At 40.0% G+C, this 24,097-nt stretch overlaps 1 protein-coding gene and 1 long non-coding RNA gene across 2 annotated transcripts; both read left to right on the top strand.

Moving 5' to 3' along the window:
* The first annotated feature begins 574 nt into the window (after window positions 1-574).
* On the top strand, window positions 575-2,619 carry LOC307147595. The gene is made up of 3 exons (XR_013819330.1): window positions 575-614; window positions 743-987; window positions 2,548-2,619. It is a non-coding gene; the product is annotated as an uncharacterized lncRNA (long non-coding RNA).
* Window positions 2,620-14,734: 12,115 nt separating this feature from the next.
* LOC307148529 (calpain-1 catalytic subunit-like) lies at window positions 14,735-22,862 on the top strand (the record flags this gene model as incomplete). The annotated part of the gene is made up of 10 exons (XM_079854140.1): window positions 14,735-14,908; window positions 16,325-16,394; window positions 16,548-16,666; window positions 16,756-16,889; window positions 17,537-17,711; window positions 17,977-18,051; window positions 18,987-19,072; window positions 22,166-22,240; window positions 22,321-22,481; window positions 22,688-22,862. Coding segments are annotated over 10 exons (1,137 nt in total), but the record flags the coding sequence as incomplete, so codon positions are not given.
* Window positions 22,863-24,097: the final 1,235 nt, after the last annotated feature.

Genomic DNA, 24,097 nt, shown 5'->3' with positions numbered 1-24,097 from the left:
CAGTTATATGACTATAGTATTGATTCATTGTTCTTTTAGAATGAAATGATCATGTCAGAAAAAGCTAAATGGATAAGGTCTTTACTGGCCTGTTCCAGCAGGACACAACAATAAGTATTCTATTCTGCTGAATTATAATTGCCCCTCCTCAAAAAAAAAAAAAAAAAAAAAAAAAAAAAAAAAATGTGGAATGTTACTGTCTAACAGTAAGTGTATAGATGAAGTCTTGAGTTTGTGGTTAAACCGATGCCACAATGTTCTTAGTTTCTGTTTATAATTATGGTCATTATAATCGTGTGTCCCTTTTTTATCTTATCAACCAATCTAACACACTAAATTTTCCGTCAAAACATTAATTGGCTTAGCAACAATCTTAAAAAGACATTTGAAGTTCTTGAGCGCTGTCCACGCTCATTTGCATATTCAATTGTTTAGAGTTAAGGCTATATATGGTGGAACTGTTACGCAACTGCACAGGTGGGAGGAGTTTTTAAGTCTTTTTAAGTCTTTCACCCTTCCTGAAAACATCATTCGGTCTGAGCGCAGAATTCCAGAGCCTAGGGCAGAACAAAGAAGAATCGGTCAAACCTAGTAAGAGAAAACTGCGCAATTAGGTGAGTTGTTATCCTTGAAGGTGAAGTATACAATTTATATCTTAAAAAAACTGAGTTTAATCACTAATTATATTGTAAGTCTCTTATAAGCTATCAAGATGTGTCTTCCAAAAATCTGACTTTTACAGCTGTAAAAATGCCACCACCTCGTGTGAACAGAATACCCGGGGATGAACAGCCCACAAGAGAAAAAACGGGCACTCTTGACGTCCCTTTGAAATTCTTGGATCAGGACTACCAGGAGTTGAAGAAGAGCTGCTTCACCAATAAAAGGAGATATGTTGATGAGAAGTTCCCTTCAGACAGCAGCTCCATTGACCCAAAGAAGAAACTTGGATTGGATATGAAACAAATCAAATGGTTGAGGCCATCAGTAAGTTACCTGTATTGACTTTCCATCTCCAGACCTTCAGAAACTTTCAAGAAGAGTATATAAACATTATTGTTTGAACGGATCTAAAAGAACTTGAATATTACCTGTCATCATCAAATGTTGCAAAATGGGCTTGTAAGAACAGGTTTACATGTAGCATTTCCCAACATATTTTTATTTACAATTGTGGCAAGGCATCTTAAAGGCACAATATGTACGATTTTTTGGATTAAAATGTCCAAAAACCACTAAAATAATGTTATATATTTTGTTGATGCATACTTGATCACATCATGATCCCAAATGTTTCCAACAATGTTTAAATCAAGAGAAATCGGGTATTTTAACCAGTGTAACAGCCCGTGTCATTATGTCGACAGAAAACAGCGCTGTGTTACCCCACAATTTAATTTTTTCAGATAAAGTGACCTGTATGGGAAGTAATTCAGCACTTGCTGTCAGGTATGTGGAGATAGATAGGACCCGAAGGCGTGAAGCAGATTTAGTTATCCTTTAATAGAAACAAGGCAGGCCGAATAGGCAGACAGAAAAACAATACTCTTCTTAATATAATGTCCAAACGAAAACGAGAGACAATATAACAGTAGGTCTCTACTTAAATTACAAACAGAAAGCAGCGCTGATCTGCAACGTCTGGTCAGGTCGGTGAAAGCGGGGAATCTGGCGGCACCACGAACCCACAGCAACTCTCCTCAGCAGGAAAAACTGGCTGAGCACAAAGAGAGAACAAAATAACAGGAGGTAGATACCACACAGTGTAACACTCGACAGGACTGGACTGGGCAGTGGTCAGGACCTCTGTAGACAGAGATAGCGATCAGTTACATACGTGACAGTCAGCAATAATCCGACAGAGGAAAAGAGAAAGAGGGGACTAGAAATAGAGATGATAGAAGATGGGAAACAGGTGAGGAGAGAGGGGAGAGGAAGATGGGGTGACGAGATACAGCTGGAGGGAATGAGCGCGTGTAATAATGGGTGTGTGTGTAAACGGGTGTGGGCGGAGGGGAGTGTGTGAGTACGAGGGAAAGGGAAAAAAACAGAAGGAGGAATAAAGAGAGAGAGCCAGGATCATGACACTTGCGGCTGTTTTATTAGAATTAAATAAAATGAGGGGAATTTAAGTGATCAAACATAACTGTAACAAAGTTTAAGTTCAGGAAAGGAGGTGAACTTTAAATGTAACTAATAAAAACAGCAAGGTAGAATGTCCCACGGCTCTCGGCCCGCCCTGCTTCATACCACAGTAACGTTAATAAAATGAACACATTAGCTCAATCATTAATCATCAATCAGCTCAAGGCTGTGGAGGTGAAGAAGACAACTCCCATGATTCCACGTTCAGTCACGGCATCATCAAGCTACGCCTTTATTATTGTTTTGAAAAAGGAACCTCTAGAGGCGTACTGTGCCTTTAAGTGTCTTAAAAAAAGCAGATACAAAATACATTATAAGAGTCTAAATGTCTTCAGTTGTTCCCAAATCCATAGGGCAAATTTCATTGTATAATGTATTAATTTAATTACTCTCTCTCTCTAGGAAATAGTGAAAGACCCGCAACTCATTGTTAAGGGGGTTTCCAGGTTTGACTATTCCCAAGGATCTTATTTATGTATGTTTATATCTGTGTTTATTTACATACCCCAGTAGATGTTGGTTTTTAATGATACTGTATGCAGTAAATAACATCACTCCATATAGACCAGAATGCCTTTTGTTAACTCAATGAAAGATCTATTTTTGCTAATGTTTGTGCTTTTACCTTAGGAAACTGTTGGTTTCTTGCTTCAGTTGGAGCTTTAACCTTTCAGGAGGATGTCTTGGACCAGGTCATATAGTTCTGGAGGTTTGGGAAATGGATTGACGTTGTCATTGATGACAAACTGCCAACAATCGATGGCGAGCTCATTTTTGTTCATTCAAACACATCTAATGAGTTTTGGCCTGCCTTGCTGGAGAAAGCTTATGCCAAGTAGGTTTATTCTTAAAATGATTCTACTTTCATAGTATAAAAACATGTTTGTTCATTGAACATAAAAATATTAGGTTACACTTGATTTTACAGTAAGTGTACTTACCCAAGACAGCACTGGTAATATAAGGTAACTACATGGGTAAAGGTTAAGTTTAGGGGTAGGGTCAGGGTAAGTACCTAGTTATTACCCAGTTATTGTAATTGCTATAATAAGTACGTACTACATGTACTTACTATAGGGTTAGTGTAGGACTAGGATTTGGTTGAGGGTTAGTTAGTTGCATGTAATTATGTATAATTTACTGTTATTATGGTAAGTAACAAGGACACTGTAAAATAAAGTGTTACCATAAAGTGCTACCAAATATTATTTAACCATAATTACAAGACATTTTGGCCCTTTTTATGTTTTGCATGTACCCTGGTTCTGAAGCTGCCTTACAGATGGAAGGATTGGACATTGTCACAATGATAACAGTCCAAACCCGGTGCTGGAGGGCCACTGTCCTGCAGAGTTTAGCTCCAGCTCGCCTCAACACTCCTGCCTGGAAGTTTCTAGTATGCCTGTGTAACGGAGGTAAACCTCACTGCTCTGATCTCAATAGGTGCTCTGGCGACAGATGCTAGAGGCTGCAGTCTTTAGCCTCCTTGTTAGAGCGCCTGACTCTCATGCCGGAGACCCGTGTTCGAGACCTGCACAGAGCGGGGTGAGAAGGACCCGGGTGGAGGGGTTACGCCTAGTAAGACATTGATTAGCTGGTGTTTAATTGGGGTTTGACCTGAACTCTGCAGGACACTGGCCCTCCAGGAGCAGGATTGGACACCCCTGGGCTATTTTAATCATTAACAATTTGAGTAATCCCACAGAATCAGTCATTAAAGGCTTGTTGGTCCACTGTATATATTGAAATGTAGAATGGCTTTTACAGAGTGTGTGGCTCCTATGCTGACATGCAAGCTGGTCTTGTATCTGAGGCTCTGTTGGACTTTACTGGTGGCATCCACATGCACTTTGAAACAGCAAAAGCTTCTATTGATTTGTGGAGCCTGATGAACCGTGCAGAAAAAGCAAAGGCTCTGATGGCGTGTAGCACCTTTGTGGGGGTAAGTGGTGAACTCAGGCTTGTCCTTTCATTATCGTGACAGATTATCACCATGTCCATCTAAAACACTGTCACTGAAGTATTTTGCATTAAAGATTTTATTTCAATGTTCAATTAAATACAAATTACTATAGTGTACATTTCTACAATGTAAGATGTAGAAAACAATGTAGAGCATTAGCTGTACATAAAACAGTATTCACCGGGCAGCATTATTGATTCAATATGTCTTTTTTTCATACCATATCAGAAAACATCTGCAAACACAGAATTACCCAATGGCATTGTTCAAGGCCATGCATATTCAGTGACGGGGGTTTACAAGGTAAGTCTGCACAGAATTAAATGTCAGATCACAGTGCCATCAGATAGATAGATAGATAGATAGAACAGACAGACATACAGTCTCTCTTATTTCTTATTGGAAAGCAAGAATATTGCGTTCTGTTCCAAAATGTAACTGCAAGTAAACACACCAGGGTTCCTTCCAATTCCAGTCCTCTAAGAAATATCAAAACATGTAAAAATCTAGCTGCCTAGAAACTTTTCTGAATTTGTTCTCTATAGGAGCATTACATTTTCTATTGCATCATTTCCAGTCCATTTAGTTTTAAAACCTCCTGCACTTTAACTTTGTGTTGATTTCCTAAGCAGTGTCCTCAAGGCTCTGTTCTGGGACATGTAATCACCTGGGAAAATTTTCTTTAACTACAACAGGGGTGCCAAATCCTGTTCCTGGATATCTACCTTTCTGCAAAGTTCAGCACCAATCTTGATCAAACACAACAGAACCAGCTATTGTAGACCTTTAGGAGCGCTTGATAATTACAGACGGGTGTGTTAGATCAGGGTTAGATCTGAACTCCTCAGGTTTGATCTATATAGGAACAGGATTGCGCACCCCTGAACTACAACAATACTTGCTTTGTTCTCCTATTAACCGTTTTTGTTATTGTGTACACCAGTATTTATTTACTAATTGCATTCAGATGTATTCAGCATGAGCTCCACACTTTGATATGTCCTTTGTTCAGTTTGCATGATTCATTCCTGTGTATCTCTTACGTCAAGCCTGTGATTTTGCAAGAGAAGTTTCTTTAAATAATGTTTTGTACTTTATGTAACTCAAGGCATTGCCAAGTCAAGTCACCTTTATTTATATGGCACTTTTTACAATACAGATTGTATCAAAGCAGCAGTGATAACATGAAAATAATACAACAAAGTTTGTTTCTAGAAGAAAACTGCATCATCGTCCACCTTAAGTAAGGCAGATCAATAATATTGTTGAATATTAAATGTCCCCAACTAAGCAAGCCAAAAGCCAAGGCAACAGTGGCAAGGAACCAAAACTCCAGAATGGAGTGACAGAATGGAGAAAAAAAACCTTGGGAAAAACAATGGCTCAGTCAGGGGCCAGTTCTCCTCTGCCCAACGTACGAACAGTGTATGATTATGATTCAGGCAGCATTACAGGTCAGAAGTTAGATTGGATCAGAACATTCACAATATTTATCCAGTTCCATCTGGTTGGAGGTCAGAGTCATCATGCCGGTATGGAGACGAGTTTGTTGAGGATCAGTGCCGATGGCTGTCGTGTCCATGAGGCTAAACTGCTCCAAATCCATAAAACTATTATTTATTGGACAGTGTTTTGCTCCATTTAGTTTCTGGAGGAATAAGTGAAGTGCCCCTGTAAGTATTGAACTAACACTGCAGTTATGGGTTTCTTACAGTAGAGGGCAGCAGTTTACTAAAACAATGGATGTCACATTGACACAAACAACGTAACTTACCAGTTTTGAAAATGTTGTTTTGAATTTATTTAGGGTTGCCAACTTATGGAAAGGAAAATAGGGGACAATTGTGGTTCTTTATAGGAAAATAAGGGACACTCAAAATATTTGTACTGTACCACACAGTGCATATCATTTTAGCATCTGCTGTTAAAATGTGTACAAAAGATGTATAAAAGGTTCTCAGACAAACACATTTGGTGCATCTCGTGGAAAAATGCACTCTGTCGTTCTACTGGGGGACTTCAACGCCCATGTGGGCAGCGACAGTGACACCTGGAGGGGCGTGATTGGGAGGAACGGCCCCCCTGATCTGAACCCGAGTGGTGTTCTGTTCTTGGACTTCTGTGCTAGTTACAGCTTGTCCATAATGAACACCATGTTCAAGCATAAGGGTGTCCATCAGTGCACATGGCACCAGGCCGGAGGTCAATGATCGACTTTGTGGTTGTTTCATCTGACCTCCGGCCGTATGTCGTGGACACTCGGGTGAAGAGAGGGGCGGAGCTGTCAACTGATCACCACCTGGTGGTGAGTTGGATCCGATGGCGGGGGAGGAAGCTGGACAGACTCGGCAGACCCAAACGTACTGTGAGGGTCTGTTGGGAACGTTTGGCCGAATCCCCTGTCAAAGAGATCTTTAACTTCCACCTCCGGCAGAGCTTCGACCGGATCACGAGGGAGACTGGAGATATGGAGTCCGAGTGGACCATGTTCTCCGCCTCCATTGTCGACGCGGCCACTCGGAGATGTGGCCGTAAGGTCTCCGGTGCCTGTCGAGGCGGCAATCCCCGAACCCGGTGGAAGTAAGGGATGCCGTAAAGCTGAAGAAGGAGTCCTATCGGGCCTGGCTGGCTTGTGGGACTCCTGAGGCAGCTGACGGGTACCGACAGGCCAAGCGGACTGCAGCCCGGGTGGTTGTGGAGGCAAAAAATCGGGCCTGGGAGGAGTTCGGTGAGGCCATGGAGAAGGACTACCGGTCGGCCTCAAAGAGATTCTGGCAAACCGTCCGGCGCCTCAAGAGGGGGAAGCAGTGCCCTACCAATGCTGTTTACAGTGGAGGTGGGCAGCTGTTGACCTCGACTGGGGATGTCATCGGACGGTGGAAGGAATACTTCGAGGATCTCCTCAATCCCACCATCACGTCTTCCATTGAGGAAGCAGAGGCTGAGGGCTCGGAGGTGGACCCGGGCTGAAGTCACCGAAGTAGTCAAGAAACTCCTTGGTGACATGGCACCGGGGGTGGATGAGATCCGCCCCGAGTACCTAAAGTCTTTGGATGTTGTGGGGCTGTCTTGGCTGACACGCCTCTGCAACATCGCGCGGCGGTCGGGGTCAGTGCCTTTGGACTGGCAGACCGGGGGGGTGGTCCCTCTTTTTAAGAAGGGGGACCGGAGGGTGTGCTCCAACTATAGGGGGATCACACTTTTCAGCCTCCCCGGGAAAGTCTATGCCAGGGTACTGGAGAGGAGAACATGGCCTATAGTAGAACCTCCGATCCAGGAGGAACAGTGCGGTTTTCGTCCCGGTCGTGGAACACTGGACCAGCTCTATACCCTCTCCAGGGTGCTGGAGGGTTCATGGGAGTTTACCCAACCAATCCACATGTGCTTGTTCCCGGTGCATGTTGGACTCCAGCAGGGCTGCCCTTTGTCGCCGGTTCTGTTCATAATTTTTATGGACAGAATTTCTAGGCGCAGCCAGGGGCCGGAGGGTGTCAGGTTTGGGGACCACATGATCTCATCTCTGCTCTTTGCGGATGATGTTGTCATGCTAGCCCAATCAGACCAGGACCTTCAGCATGCACTGGGATGGTTTGCAGCAGAGTGTGAAGCGGCTGGGATGAGAATCAGCGCCTCCGAATCCGAGGCCATGGTTCTCAGTCGGAAAAGGGTGGCTTGCCCACTTCAAGTTGGTGGAGAGTTCCTGCCTCAAGTGGAGGAGTTCAAGTATCTTGGGGTCTTGTTCACGAGTGAGGGAAGGATGGAACGGTAGATTGACAGACGGATCGTTGCAGCTTCTGCAGTAATGCAGTCGATGTACCGGTCTGTTGTGGTGAAGAAAGAGCTGAGCCGCAAGGCGAAGCTCTCAATCTACCGGTCAATCTACGTTCCTACTCTCACCTACTGTATGGTCATGAGCTGTGGGTCATGACCAAAAGGACAAGATCCCGGATACAGGCGGCCGAAATGAGCTTTCTCCGCAGGGTGGCTGGGCGATCCCTTAGAGATAGGGTGAGAAGCTCGGTGACTCGGGAGGAGCTCAGAGTAGAGCCGTTGCTCCTCCACATCGAGAGGGGCCAGCTGAGGTGGCTCGGGCATCTTTTCTGGATGCCTCCTGGTTGCCTTCCCGGGAAGGTGTTCCGGGCATGTCCCACCGGGAGGAGGCCCAGGGGAAGACCTAGGACACGCTGGAGGGACTATGTCTCCCGGCTGGCCTGGGAATGCCTCGGTGTCCCCCCGGAAAAGCTGGAGGAAGTGTCCAGGGAGAGGGAGGTCTGAGCATCCCTGCTTAGACTGCTGCCCCCACGACTTGGCCCCGGATAAGCGGAAGAAGATGGATGGATGGATGGGTCAAAATGGCAATTTTCACCTGAGATTTGGAGTCAGATTACAGGGGGGGTTAAAATGACTTTAGAACTGCATCATTATTTTACTTTTACACAGAGATTGTTAGCTAAATCAGTTGACTTTAGCCATCTTCGTTTTATTATAGCTATGCCAATGGTGACATTTTAAAAATGGGAAAAAGCACTACTTTTGTTTTTTGCCCAAAGTTTGCCTGCAACTCATATTAAAAATATCTTAATATCCTTTTAGATTCTAATTCTTAACACAATTTTCTTTTGGTTTCTTAATTTTTAAGGCCGAATATGGTTAATTTTAAGTCCCAATACATAGGGATGTTAATGTGGATCCATAATTAAATTAGTACACATTTTCAATGGTCGCACATTTTCTGAAGAACAAATTATGTTGAAACTAGAAATATATCTTGTTTTTTGTTTTTTTTCTATCAACACAATTGAACATTACTTAGTGTCATAAATAGTATATTTCCTAAGTTTGTGTGCCTGTAACTCTAAAAGTAATATAAAGTCATCTTAATATCCTTCTATATTCTCATTCTTAATAAACTTTTCTTTTGTAATCTTCATTTTAAAGGCCCTATATGGTTCAATCTTATAATGTGGCTCCATGTTCAAATTGTTGAATTTTACCCATTTTCTATATATAGCTACACCAATGGATATTACTGTATCATCAACCTCTATTCAAAGCGATAAACAAAAGTTTTTTTTTTTCTTTGTCAGGAAGATATATAGATGGCATAAACATTTAAAAACACAATAACTACTTTGAAATTACAGCAAAAAAAAAAAAAAAGAAAAGAAAAAAGAAGAAAAAAAGAAAAAGCATTTATGGTACTTAAATTTTTTAACTAGGCCTAAATGTTTTTGCAACCGTGTATGAATAAATGAAAAGTGCATACTTTCCAGATAAAGAGAACTTGGATGATTAGTATGGGCTGCTTTTGGTGCTTGAGATTTTATTGGTTATTTTGTGTTTCAATAACGAGGTCCAACAAGTAGCCTACTGTACAAGTTACTTTAATGTAAAATGTTTTTCTCTATTTAACATTAACGTAGGCCTACAATAGTGAAAGGTTTTTGACAACGTCTTCGCCCAACAGGGCTGCCAACTCTCACACATTCACCGTGAGACGCAATTTACTCTTCTCACACGCTCTCGTCTCAAGGCCTCATTATACTTCTGCGTCGGACCTACGCCGGAGCCTATACGCCGTAGGCAACGTGTTGGTTTTAATTTATACTTCTGCGTCGTTGTCCGCGTTGACGCGCACCTAGGGAGCATGTGAAACCCCGAGGGAGGGGTTCTGGCAGACCAATCACAGCGCTTTGCGTCCGCGTAGAATTGACGCGTTGTTACATTTTTGGAGAGGTGCACGTCAGGGTACGCCGTAGGGTACGCGCGCTAAACACAGCCTACGACGTAGCTACAGGCCTCATTATACTTCTGCGTCGGACCTACGCCGGAGCCTATACGCCGTAGGCAACGTGTTGGTTTTAATTTATACTTCTGTGTCGTTGTCCGCGTTGACGCGCACCTAGGGAGCATGTGAAACCCAGAGGGAGGGGTTCTGGCAGACCAATCACAGCGCTTGTGTCCGCGTAGAATTGACGCGTTGTTACATTTTTGGAGAGGTGCACGTCAGGGTACGCCGTAGGGTACGCGCGCTACACACAGCCTACGACGTAGCTACGGCGGCAGTTCGACGCAGAACTCAATAGAGAGCCTAAGTCCCTCCCCTTCCGGTCGACCACCATGGGACCTTATTTCAGAAAAATATTGTATGGTAGTCAATGGCGAGAGACAACAAATATTTTGATCTCGTTTGAATTGTGCCCTGATTTACACATATGATGTTTGTCAATTTAAAAGATACATTTTAAAGTCAAGAAAGTCGCAGCTTGATGTAAAACTGCTGAGGTATAAGACTGTGAAAATACGTAATTACAAAGACTACAAACCCAGAAGGCGCACATGCGACGTCATACCTTTTCTCTCAATGAATGAAGCTAACTTTACTGAAGCTAACATCTGTCATTTTTTCTATAGTCTTACATTATAATCGTAACGTAACGCCGTCATGCCTGAGTGTTTTGAGCCAGAATACACACATACGAGCAACAGATCTTGTGACGTACATAGTGCGAGACGAGAGATGTAGTTCATTGAGCGATTTTCACATAAAATTAAACGTTACTCTTCTGTTTTATGACAAACTGCGACTTTCTTGACTTTCATAATTACCTTTTAAATTGACAAACATCATATGTGTAATTCAGGGCACAGTTCAGACGGAATAAAAAGATAAGTTGTCTCTCGCCATTGACTTCCATACTGTCACATTCACCGTCTGTCATCGTCCTGTCTGCACTACAGTTCCCAGAATCCTCCTTGTTTCCACACCTGAACTCACTCCCTTCATTACCCGCCTGTTCGTCATCATCATCATCTGCATCACCTGTCTTGTGTTCATCTGTCTGTGTATTTAAGTTCCTTCTGTTCACTCATCACTTGTCGGTCAATGTTTATGTTAGGTTTATCTATGTTCTGAGCACACGCTCCCTTTTTGTTTGTATTTGTTTATATTGAGAATTAAAATCTTGGAATTCATCATCTTCGTGTTCGTCTCCTACTTCATCCTCCCAGAAGCCTGACAGATACATATTTTTTCTGAAATAAGGTCCCATGAGCCGGAAGTGGAGGGGCGGGACTTAGGCTCTCTATATGAGAGTGAGGAGTTGTCGTCACGGTATAGAGCCCCTCCCCTCGATCCGCCATGTTGGCAGGATTCCAGCGGCAAAACATCATTGTTTACGTGTGTTGTTAACTCGGTAGTAGAGGAGGTTTTCGCAATTCCGCACTGTTACCATGCCTGGAAGTAAAAACTGCTCCAGTGTTTGTCACAAGAAGCCAAGCGCCGACATTTAGGCATTTCTCAATAGCAAGTACGCAAAGTTCGGACTTAAATGCCAAGTCCAGTTCAGGAGAATGACTCCCGAGGACGCCACTCAGCTCGCTCTGCTACTCCGGTTATCTCTGTATGTACATTTTAGGCAACAATAAAACGAAATATGTTATAAAACACTACACTGCCTCTTTTCGTTTTCATTTAAAGAAATCTTAAACATTACACAAATGTTGTTCAGGCAACGCATATTTATTATATTCACTACATGTAACGTTAGCATATTTATAACAAAACTTTTTTTTTAAATTGTTATATTTAAATTGTTCTTTTCGTTTAAATTTAAAAAATATTAAACTTATTAATATGGTTCAGGCAATATATTATGTGCATTTGTACTCTGATCATCACTGTAATAAAATAAAATAAAATACAAAACTAAACCCTGTCTCTTTTTGTTGAATTTCAGTTTTATCAATAATAGCCATTATAAAAGTAGCCTATAAGTAGAAAGTACAAGAAGCTATACAATAAGAAATAAAGCAAACGATTCAGTCAAACATACAAAGTCAGCGCTCTAGTCTAACATTACAACAACGGTAAAGTTAAATAGCCTAAATATAAAGTTATGAAATTTCACTTAGCCCTCAGTTTGGCCAGGGAACAAGATTCACAAGACCAAAGATCGCCTGTTAGGTCAACACAAGACGAATTATATCTCATGTTATCTTCTCTAAATACCGCTGTGGCGTGAGCTTGTTCCTGTAAGGTCCCTTTTCTTTCGCTTTATCTTTTTGCATTGCTTTACTTTCTTCCTTTTCTTTTTCGTATTCGTAGATCAGTCTGTGTCCCGCTGAAATAATAAATAGCCTAATAATAATAGCCTAATAAATGCGCAAAAATGAAAGAGCTCTCGAATGTTTAGTCGCGCTTCTGTGTAGTTCTGAAGGCGTTGCCCCTGGCAACCGATAGCGTCTCCTTCCATCATGGCCGACAGGCAGCCTAATCATTAGAATGTCATTATAGATCAGTGCTCAGACCCCGCCCAAATCAACCCAAGTCGGCACGTGACTCCTCACTCTCAATAAAGGCCTCAACGCCGCACATCCATTTTCTCACGCACAGGAAAAACAAAGAGGACGGAGACCGACAGACAAGACAGAGCAGGTTACTTATTATATAAAAAAATCTCAGCTCTCAAATTCTGTCAATTTTATTACGAAATTCAAGCAATAGGCTAAATACCGTTTGGGCGCTTGTAAATGTGACGTGACAGATCCCTAGCGGCACGTGAACCGATAATCTCTACTAGCTAGATAAAAACACGAATGAACAATGTTGAAAGAGACAGTAGCCTACAACTTACCGAAATGTATATTCCTCTATCTATCAATCACACTGAGTAAAATAATATATAATAAAAAACGAGTTATTTTAACCTTATTACCAGCTGATAAGGCTCTCTGTACAGCATTAGGTGAGTTTTTTTTTTTTTCTTTCTTTTTTTCTTGAGAAAAATTAACGCCTATCTTGTGTACCTAATATTTATCCAAATGAGTCAATATTGAATCAAATCACAAGAATTGAATTGAATTGAAATTGAAATTTGTGTCAAGCAATAATAATAATAAAAAAAAACAGCTTACCAGAAATTGTATGTAAACAGTGTAACTTGTTAAACCTAAAATTCTGTGTAGTTACTAAATTGTTTTGACAATCACAATACACTTATTGTGATGCAAGGTTTATTTTTTATTTTTTACATGAATCATGAATTTTTTACATTTTCTGATATTAATCAGAATTTGACAAATCAAATTTGACAGAATTTGAAAAATATATATCAAAACTAAGAAAGGTTTATGTTTTCCTGGACTTTTAGCTCTAAGTGAATAAAACTGTTTTAAGTGGTTCCTCTAAAATGTTAAATATTCTATTGTATTGCTTGTAGAATTATTTTTCTGTTATGTTCCACATCAAAGTAATTTGGGCAAAGTTTCAGTTATATGACTTGATTCATTGTTCTTTTAGAATGAAATGATCATGTCAGAAAAAGCTACATGGATAAGGGCTTTACTTTGCTTTTACAGCAGGACACAACAATAAGTATTCTATTCTTCTGAATTATAATTGCCGCTCCTCAAATAAAAAAATAAAAAAATGGATTGTTACTCTCTAACAATAGGTGTATTTCTATAGATGAAGTCTAAGTTTTATGTAGTTTGTTGTTAGACCGACGCCTCAATGTTCTTAGTTACTGTTCATAATTATGGTCATTATGTGTGTCCCTTTGTGGTCTTATTAACCAATCTAACACACTAACATTTCCGTCAAAACATTAATTGGCTTAGCAACAATCTTAAAAAGACATTTGAAGTTCTTGAGCGCTTTCCGTGCTCATTTGCATAATAATTTTTTTAGAGTTAAGGCTATATATGGTGAAATTGTTATGCAACTGCACAGGTGGACCTTGCGCAATAATGTCCCTGAGCAAAACAAAACCTACACACTGCTCTACACCAGTGGTTCCCAATCCTGGTCCTGCGGACCCACAGCTCTGCACAGTTTGTATGTCTCCCTGATTTAACACACCTGATTCAGATCATCATCTCGTTAGGAAAGAGCTCTATGAACTGAACTGGGTGTGTCAGATAAAGGAGACATACAAAATGTGCAGAGCTGTGGGTCCCCAGGACCAGGATTGGGAACCACTGCTCTACACCCTTCCTGAAAACATCATTCGGTCTGAGCACAGAATTCCTGAGCCTAGGGCAGAACAAAGAGATTCTGTCAAACCTAGTAAGAGAAAACTGCTCAATTAGGTGAGTTGTTATCCTTGAAGATGAAGTATATCATTTATATCAGTGGTTCTCAACTCCAGTCCTCGGGACCCGTTGCTCTGCACATTTTGTATGCCTCTCTTATCTGACACACCCAGTTCAGTTCATGGAGTCTCTCTTAACGAGCTGATGATCTGATTCAGGTGTGTTAAATAAGGGAGACATACAAAATGTGCAGAGCAGCGGGTCCCGAGGACTGGAGTTGAGAACCACTGATTTATATCTTAAAAAACTGAGTTTAATCTCTAATTATATTGTAAGTCTCTTAAAAGCTATCAAGATGTGTCTTTCAAAGGGACAATATTTATCTCCCAAACAGGTCTAACAAGCCTAGAGTCTCTTATCTCTTATAGGTCTTTGGAAACAAAACATATTATAGCATAGTGTTGTGTCATCTCACCAGTAAACGATGCCAGATGTGACACTTTAATCTTTTCCTTTATATTTTTTCCTAAAAATCTGACTTTTACAGCTGTAAAAATGCCACCACCTCGTGTGAACAGAATACCTGGGGATGTACCTGACGTCCCTTTGAAATTCTTGGATCAGGACTACCAGGAGTTGAAGAAGAGCTGCTTCACCAATAAAAGGAGATATGTTGATGAGAAGTTCCCTTCAGACAGCAGCTCCATTGACCCAAAGAAGAAACTTGGATTGGATATGAAACAAATCAAATGGTTTAGGCCATCAGTAAGTTATTGACTTTCCATCTTCAGACCTTCAGAAACTTTCAAGAAGAGTATATAAACATTATTGTTTGAATGGATCTAAAATAACTTGTTGAATATTACCATCATCAATTGTTGCTAAATGTCTCTTATGGCTTGTAAGAAAAGGTTTATCTGTAGCATTTCCCAACATATTTTTATTTACAATTGTGGCAAGACATCTTAAAGGCACAATATGCACTATTTTTGGATTAAAATGCCCAAAAACCACTCAAACAATGTTATATATTTTGTTGATGTGTACGTGCAAGATCCCAAATGTTTAAATCCAGAGAAATCAGGTATTTTACCCAGTAACGACCCATGTCATTGTGTCGTCTGTCAATGACATATCCATGTTACTGGTAGAAGACACTTTAATATAATGTTTATAATGTATATTATGTTATGTGTTTAATAATTACTATACTTAAATATATTATGTTTTATTAGATAGGTGAGCAACTGTTTGGATACTTTTATCGACAGAAAACTAATCATTGTTATATAGTTCAACACGATTAGTCTTATTTCTTGAATCTCTTGTTTTCTTGATTTACCGCGAGTAACATGTTTGCACCATGCCTCAGAGACAATGCTATTATGTCAAATGGCTAACATGGCATAATCAAAAAGAGCTTGTAGTAAAAGTACAGCATTTTCTCCACCATACAAAATATTTTGAAATGAAGTGCATGCCATTTTGCAACACAAGTCATCCAGCTTTTAATAATATGATATTCTAATATCGATCTAAGTTACTGCAATGTGCAACAAGTGTCTCATATCAGCCACCGAGCGAACGCACAGAGTAACGTTAAAATAACTTTCAACACACTCAAATGTATTTTAGTAAGATTGTAAAAACAGCGCTGTGTCACCCCACAATTTAAATTTATCAGATAAAGTGACCTGTATGAGAAGTAATTCAGCACTTGCGGCTGTTTTATTAGAAGTAAATAAAATGAGGGGAATTTAAGTGATCAGACATAACTGTAACAAAGTTTAAGTTCAGGAAAGGAGGTGAGCTTTAAATGTAACTTTAATAAAAACAGCAAGGTAAAATGTCCCACGGCTCTTGGCCCACCCTGCTTCATACCACAGTAACGTTAATAAAACTAACACATTAGCTCAATCTTTAGTCCCGTCAGACTGCTTTCCATTGGCTGTGGAGGTGAAGAAGACAACTCCCATGATTCCACGTTCAGTCACGGCATCATCAAGCTACGCCTTTATTATTGTTTTGAAAAAGGAACCTCTAGAGGCGTACTGTGCCTTTAAGTGTCTTGAAAGCAGATTCAAAATACAATATACGAGTCTAAATGTCTTCTGTTGTTCCCAAATCCATAGGGCAAATTTCATTGTATAATGTATTCATTTAATTATTCTCTCTCTTTAGAAATTAGTAGCAGACCCTCAACTCATTGTTAAGGGGGTTTCCAGGTTTGACTATTCCCAAGGATCTTTAGGTATGCTTATATATCTGTGTTTATTACATACTCCATTAGGTGTTGGTTTTGAATGATACTGTATCTGTGCAGTAATTTGCATCACTCTATATTTTGTCTTTTGTTAACTCAATGAAAGCTCTATTTTTGCTAATGTTTGTGCTTTTACCTTAGGAGACTGCTGGTTTCTTGCTTCAGTTGGAGCTTTAACCTTTCAGAAGGATGTCATGGACCAGGTCATGCCAGTCGGCCAGTCATTTGGTGAAGACTATGCAGGGATATTTCACTTTAGAGTGAGTTCTTTGGTCTTTTTCAAAATAACTTAAATATATTTTATGAAATCAAATGATCAGTCCTTAAACCTTCTGCTTTATTCATATAGTTCTGGAGGTTTGGGAAATGGATTGACGTTGTCATTGATGACAAACTGCCAACAATCGATGGCAAGCTCATTTTTGTTCATTCAAAAACATCTAATGAGTTTTGGCCTGCCTTGCTGGAGAAAGCTTATGCCAAGTAGGTTTATTCTTAAAAGCATGTTTGTTTATTGAACATAAAAATATTGTTACACCTGATTTTACAGTATGTGTACTTGCAGTGTACTTACCCAAGACAGCACTGGTAATATAAGGTAACTACATGTAAAGGTTAAGTTTAGGGGCAGGTTCAGGGTTAGTACCTTTACCCTGTTATTGTAATTGCTATAATAAGTATGTACTGTATGTACATGGGGAACAAGACTGTAAATAAAGTGCTACCAAATATTATTTAACCATAATTACAAGAGATTTGGGCCCTTTTCATGTCGTGTATGTACCCTGGTTCTGAAGTTGCCTTACAGATAGAAGTATTGGACATGATGTATTGGTCACAATGATAACAGTCCAAACCCGGTCCTGGAGGGCCACTGTCCTGCAGAGTTTAGCTCCCGCTTTCCTCAACACCCCTGCCTGAAGTTTCTAGTAAGCCTAGTAAGACCTTGGTCAGCTGGTTCAGGTGTGTTTAATTGGGGTTGGAGCTGAACTCTGCAGGACAGTGGCCCTCCAGGAGCAGGATTGGACACCCCTGGTCTATTTTAATCATCAATTTGAGTAAATCCACAGAATCAATCATTAAAGGCTTGTTGGTCCACTGTATATTGAAATGTAGAATGGCTTTTACAGGACGTGCGGCTCTTATGCTGACTTGCAGGCTGGTCTTGTATGTGAGGCTCTGTTGGACTTCACTGGTGGCATCCACGTGCACTTTGAAACAGCAAAAACTTCTGTTGATTTGTGGAGCCTGATGAACCGTGCAGAAAAAACAAAGGCTCTGATGGCCTGTGGCACCTTTGTGGGGGTAAGCAGTGACCTCAGGCTTGTCCTTTCATTACCGTGACAGATGTTATCACCATATCCATCTAAAACTGTCACTGAACTATTTTGCATTAAAGATTTTATTTCAATGTTCAATTAAATACAAATTACTATAGTGAACATTTCTAAAATTTAAGGGAACAATGTAGAGCATTGGCTGTACAAAAAACAATCTTTTCCTATTTCCTGATACATATTTCACAGAGCAGCATTATTGATTCAATGTCTTTTTTTCCATCCCATATCAGAAAACATCTGCAAACACAGAATTACCCAATGGCATTGTTCAAGGCCATGCATATACAGTGACGGGGGTTTACAAGGTAAGTCTGCACACAATCAAATGTCAGATTACAGTGCCATCAGATTAGGGGGATAGATGGATAGATGGATAGATGGATAGATGGATAGATGGATAGATGGATAGATGGATAGATGGATAGATGGATAGATGGATAGATAGATAGATAGATAGATAGATAGATAGATAGATAGATAGATAGATAGATATTCTGAATTTGTTCTCCATAGGAGCATCACTTTTTTCCATTGCATCATTTCCAGTCCATTTAGTTTTAAAACCTCCTGCACTTTAACTTTGTGATGAATTGCTGAGTAGTGCCCTCAAGGCTCTGTTCTGGGACCTGTCTTCACATGTAACCACTTGGGAAAATGTTAAATAAGCCAGAGGTTGATTTTTATAGAAAGACAGGTGTTAAACTACAACAGGGGTGCCAAATCCTGTTCTTGGAGATCTGTCTTCCTGCAAAGTTCAGCAACCCTGATCAAACACAACAGAACCAGCTATTGTAGATCTTCAGGAGCGCTTGATAATTACAGACGGGTGTGTTAGATCAGGGTTAGATCTGAACTCTGCAGGTTTGATCTATACTATAGGAACAGGATTGCGCACCCCTGAACTACAACAATATTTGCTTTGTTCTCCTATTAACCGTTTTTGTTATTGTGTACACCAGTATTTATTTACTAATTGCATTCAGATGTTTTCAGCATATGAGCTCCACACTTTGATATGTCCTTTGTTCAGTTTGCATTCATTCCTGTGTTCCTCTTACGTCAAGCCTGTGATTTTGCAAGAGAAGTTTCTTGAAATAATGTTTTGTACTTTATGTGACTCAAAGCATTGTATTCAGTCACTTCAGTCCTGAGGTAAACAGGTTATTTCACAATATCCCTGGTGAAATGGCATATTCTGTATTTATGCATTAAAAGTGTCATGTGATGTTGTATTCTACAGGTAACATGCAGAGATAAACCAGTTCAGCTGGTGAGAGTGTTGAACCCTTGGGGAAGAGGCGAGTGGACCGGTGACTGGAGTGACAAGTAAGAGTCATATGAAATTATAGGTTCGCTAATCACAACACTGATCAAGCGTCATTCTTTGTTTGTACCACTAGACTAGATGATTCATGACTATTATATTAAGTATAAATAAATAAATAAATAAATAAAAAGTCTTAATGAGGTTTTAGTGTTGTATTAAGTTATTAGTATGCTAAATAACTTTTTTTCGGTTAGCTTGTTAGCTTTCAAACTGTAAATCTTTAAAAGTAATTTTGTCCCCATCATATATGTAGGCTATATTAGATAAAATATTAAGCTCACCAAGCTGAATACCATATTATTTTTTTCTAGGTTTCTTTGATCAAAACATCAGCATTTTAATAATTGATTTTAAATTATACCACCACTTTGGTTTGCATGATGCTGCCATTTTTGAAAGCTGCCTTTTTTTCAAGTCCCCATGATGAATGCAAAATTCAGGTGTTTAATTTTCTTTTCTTTTTTTCAATTTCAATCAAGATGATAGCAATTGGTGATCAATTATATATAGCCTATATTGGGGTAATTCCTTGAATATCTGAAGAATAACCAAAACCTTAAGATGGCTCCTGCACTGAGTATTGTTCATTAGGCAATAGCATTGAGAAACGTTGCATGTGACCAAAACGTTTGCCGTTTTTTCATTGAAGTAGTCTCAAGGGGGTCGCACACCGAACGCGCAGCTCAGCGCCGCGCCGCGCCACGTCTAGGACAACTCTCACCTGAAAATCCGATAACATCAGCAATTTTCTGATTTCTGTAAATAAATATAAAACTAAATGTATATTGCAGCACAGGGTGAAGTCCGTATACATTAACTACGATTTGAGACACATAAATGTACATTTAATATAAAACTATGTAAATGGCGCTCTGTGGCGCGGCAGGATTTTGAACACGATCCTGAGCCGTTGCTGGGCGCCGGTGTGTGTATTCTCATAGAGAATAGTGTGTTCGAATTTAAAAGACGTGGCGCTGCGCGTCTGACCCCCTTCACTCTCATCTCACAATTGTCAGTTGTCCTTCATTGTTAGAGTGTGCAGGCCTTTTTGAATCTTAGGGTAAGTTTAAACAACAACAATTTCTTAATGTAAAAGATTTACTTTGCGTTTTTTGCGTACAGACGACAATGTTGTCAAAAGTATTACCATTCACACGGATCCGCTAAAACGATTAAAAGCACTGTATTATTCATGCCAGGCCAGTGCATTGGCGCTGTCACTTTGTAAAGATACACTACACACTTACTTATAGACTGAACATAATACACATGTGCATGATGTCACCGTTTTCACAAATTAGCATTTTTGTACTTTACACAGAAATTATAACATTATCGGTTTCAAAAACTTGCACAGACCCCCAAAACGCTGTTGTCGTGTAAATAAACGGCCAAGACGTTTTCTGTTTTTAGTTTAAAATCTTGTCTCTTGTTAAGGAATGTTCACACTAACATAGATTAAATCGCTGGAGGTTGTCAAGTGCCGTTGATTTTTAATTTGCTTGAGTTACTTCAACGGTCACTGCTAACTCTCATTCACTTAAGGATATTTTGAATGAATGAGCTTTTGTTGCCTTTAGTCAGTCTTTTGTAATAGAATATACCTTTAAAACAAAAGCCAGTTCTTTAGTGACATCACTTTCTGGGAAATGACATCATTTGGGTGGGGAACAAAGGACAAACATCAATTACTTTTAAAAAGAGTTGATGAATTCTGATGATCACTTTAAAACATTTCAGCCTGTTAAAATGAGAGAAATCTGTATGATAATATATAAAAAGATGGTTAAACAATATTAAAATGGACTTAAAATTAGCAATTGTACCTCAAAATCAATTAATTTTTTTTACTTTTTGCTTATTTAATTCTGTGCCATTGGAAATTCAACTATAGCCTGACTACGTCAGACTTCTTACTTCCGCTCAATTTCATTTCGCTTCTGTACCAGAGAATGTCTAATAGGAAGAGAATTGGCACTCTCTGCTTACTTCCGGTTTCTGGACTGGCTGCAGTAACACGTCTCTGTCCATGCGGGGGCGCTCGCAGGCGAGTGCAGAATGAATGGAGGTCTATGGCGAAAAACCCTCAAAATCCACTTTTCTCAGGATATAATTTGTCTAGTAATTTGAATGTTGTATTCGAAAGGAGATGCAAATAAATTACACATTGCTGGGTGTTAGATTTTTTAGAGTCACTTATTTGCTTTAAAAAGTCTTTTAAAATGTCAATGACGTCAGAATGCTAGCGTGTTATGGGCAACAACTCAACCTGTAAGAAATCGAAAAGAAATAAGTACTCGTTCATTCAACTTTCGACCTATAACCCATGTTGAACTTGCAAAACCTACAATAAAATCTGAGATTTCTCAATGGCAATCGGGTGAAAGAGACACATTTAGCCGTCTAGCCCCATAGACTCCCATTCAGTCTGCACTCGCCCGCGATCACCCCCAGTGGAATTCTAATGGAACTGCAACCAAGATCGATACAATGGGGCTAATAGGAAGTGCCAAGGCTGTCCGTAAACGGGCTCTGTCTGTACTCAGTCTGAGACAGCGTAATAGCTTTCCGTTTTCCTCCGGCCTGAAAACAGCCGGCCAATCAACGAACAGAGGGCGGGCTGAGAGCCGTGACGTAGACGCTGATTGTACCGTGGATGCGTAGATTTACTTCACATAATCTGCAAAAGTCGCGCACAGCCATGTTCACTCCGGTAATTCGCTCGATGGTTTTGTTTTTGCATCATACATGTGTTTACAGTGGAAGTTAGATGCGGCTGAGCATGCGCATAACACACGCCATAACCAAACGTTATGTGATTGGCTTACGGGTAACCAATGATTTTAAACTTCAGACAAACGCTTTTCAATTATGCCATGCCAGACTCTGTCTACGAAGCAAAGCGAAGTAGCAGAGTTTGGTATTACCAGGCTAATTCAACTATACCCTTTTGGAGAAATACTAATTACAACAGAAGCTTGTACTTTCAGTTCAAAAGTATATCTGTTTTTTCCTCTTTATTTGCTGCTGTTAGTTTCTCAGTTAGCATAACACCATGAAATATTTTAATATATGCTTTTGCATAACTTTAGGTCATCTTTGTGGGACAAAGTGAGTAAGGAGGAGCAATCCAGGTGTCGTTCTTTGGCCAATGAGGGGGAGTTCTGGTGAGCATTAACTGTAGTTTCAGATATGATCTCTAGCATTAATGAATCAAATGTTTTCAGTAACTCATATTTTACTGCAGGATGTCAATGGAGGACTTCACCAAAAACTTCGAAGACATTGATATTTGCTGTCTCAGTCCTGCTTTTCTGGACAGTTCCTCTGAATGCAAATGGACTTCCACATGTTACAAAGACAGCTGGGTTGATGGGACTACAGCCGGTGGCTGCCTCAATAATAAAGGTAGCTCATAAATGTATAATGAGAGACAGTGGCATGTGAGCATTTCATACAATTACATACTAGCATGCATGAATAGAAATATTAGATACAGCATGCAACATGCTTTTTGGGTGTCTATGCATAATATTGGCCATATGGTGTGTGTGTGTGTGTTTGTGTACCTACTACATGTACCTCAAAGGTCTAACTCAATGAATGTCTTGTAGACTCTTTCTGGAAGAACCCTCAGTTTCGGGTGAGGATTGAGGAGCTTGATAAGGAATGTAGTGTGTAGTGGCCAGTGCCCTGAAAACATACTGGTGTCCCTCACGCAGAACCATGAGAAGAGAAACAGAAGTGACGTTTCTAACTTTGCCATCGGCTTCGATGTTTTTGCGGTCAGTATTAACAAATAACTCTATTGGAGTCACCGGAAATACAGTAATTCTGGTTTCCACTTATTAATGGTGTGCTATTCTATTTTCTACTTCAACAGATTCCACCAGAGGCAAGTAAAAAATATAATTCAAGCTCAAAAGTGTTAAACTTTGCTTTTAAAATGCATAAATTACATGATATTTACTAAATAAACTGGTCGCTTGAATACAAGTTTATATTTAATTCTCTTTTAGATGAAAGATGTGAAGCTCCCGGACAAGTTCTTCTACCGTAAAGGCCCCATTGGTAGTGGGAACTTCATCAATGCAAGAGATGTGATGAGATTCTTCAAGCTTGAACCAGGAGAGTATCTCATTGTACCGGCCACTTTCAATCCTAAAGAGTGTGCAAAATTCATATTGTCCATCTTCTCAAAGAGTGAATCCCATAGGAGAAATATGAAACCTGAGTTGACACATGTATGAAATGACATTAGATGTTTTCTAGATGTTTTTCAACTTTGTCTCGTATAGACTGAAGTGTCACAAAAGATCCAATACTAAAAAAATAAACAGTGTTTTTCCAATATTTATTTTTTCATGTATTATTTCACATGATTAAAATGTTAATATTTGCTATGCTATAACTAAGACTGATTGACCGCTATTGCGGCTGCGTCGAGTTTTTCCAGCTAAGCTGCTCCAAATCCATACAACTATTATTTATTGGACAGTGTTTTGGTCCATTTAGTTTCTGGAGGAATAAGTGAAGTGCCCCTGTAAGTACTGAACTAACACTGCAGTTACGGGTTTCTTACAGAAGAGGGCAGCAGTTTACTAAAACAATGGACATCACATTCACAACAAACACAGGTAGAAGTGAGAGCATTTGCTGAGATCCGCCTCGGTCAGCCGAGAAGTATCGCTGTGTACACCTGTATCATGAGTCTCAAATGCGTCTCCTTTGACGGTTGACCTGGTATGAGTCGGATTCGGGTGAACGTCTCTGGATTTGTAACCAGATCATCACTAAATCAAAGTGTTGCCGGTGTCGTGCCGAATTTCTACCCCCGCCCAATTATAACCCCCCTAGTATTGGTAGGTTTAGATTAGTTATGGGGGAGGGGTTAGGATTAGGGGTGGGGTTAGGATTAGGCAATCAGGTACTGACTTCAACGAGGGGGGTAATAATTTGGCAGGGAGTCGAAATTCGGCACAACACCGGGCATCAGAGATTGACAGGTTATCGTTTTCGCTGTT

Source organism: Squalius cephalus (assembly GCF_949319135.1).
Source record: "Squalius cephalus genome assembly, chromosome: 20".
In the NCBI taxonomy this organism is placed as follows: domain Eukaryota; kingdom Metazoa; phylum Chordata; class Actinopteri; order Cypriniformes; family Leuciscidae; genus Squalius; species Squalius cephalus.
This window is presented reverse-complemented; position numbering and strand designations above follow the sequence as displayed.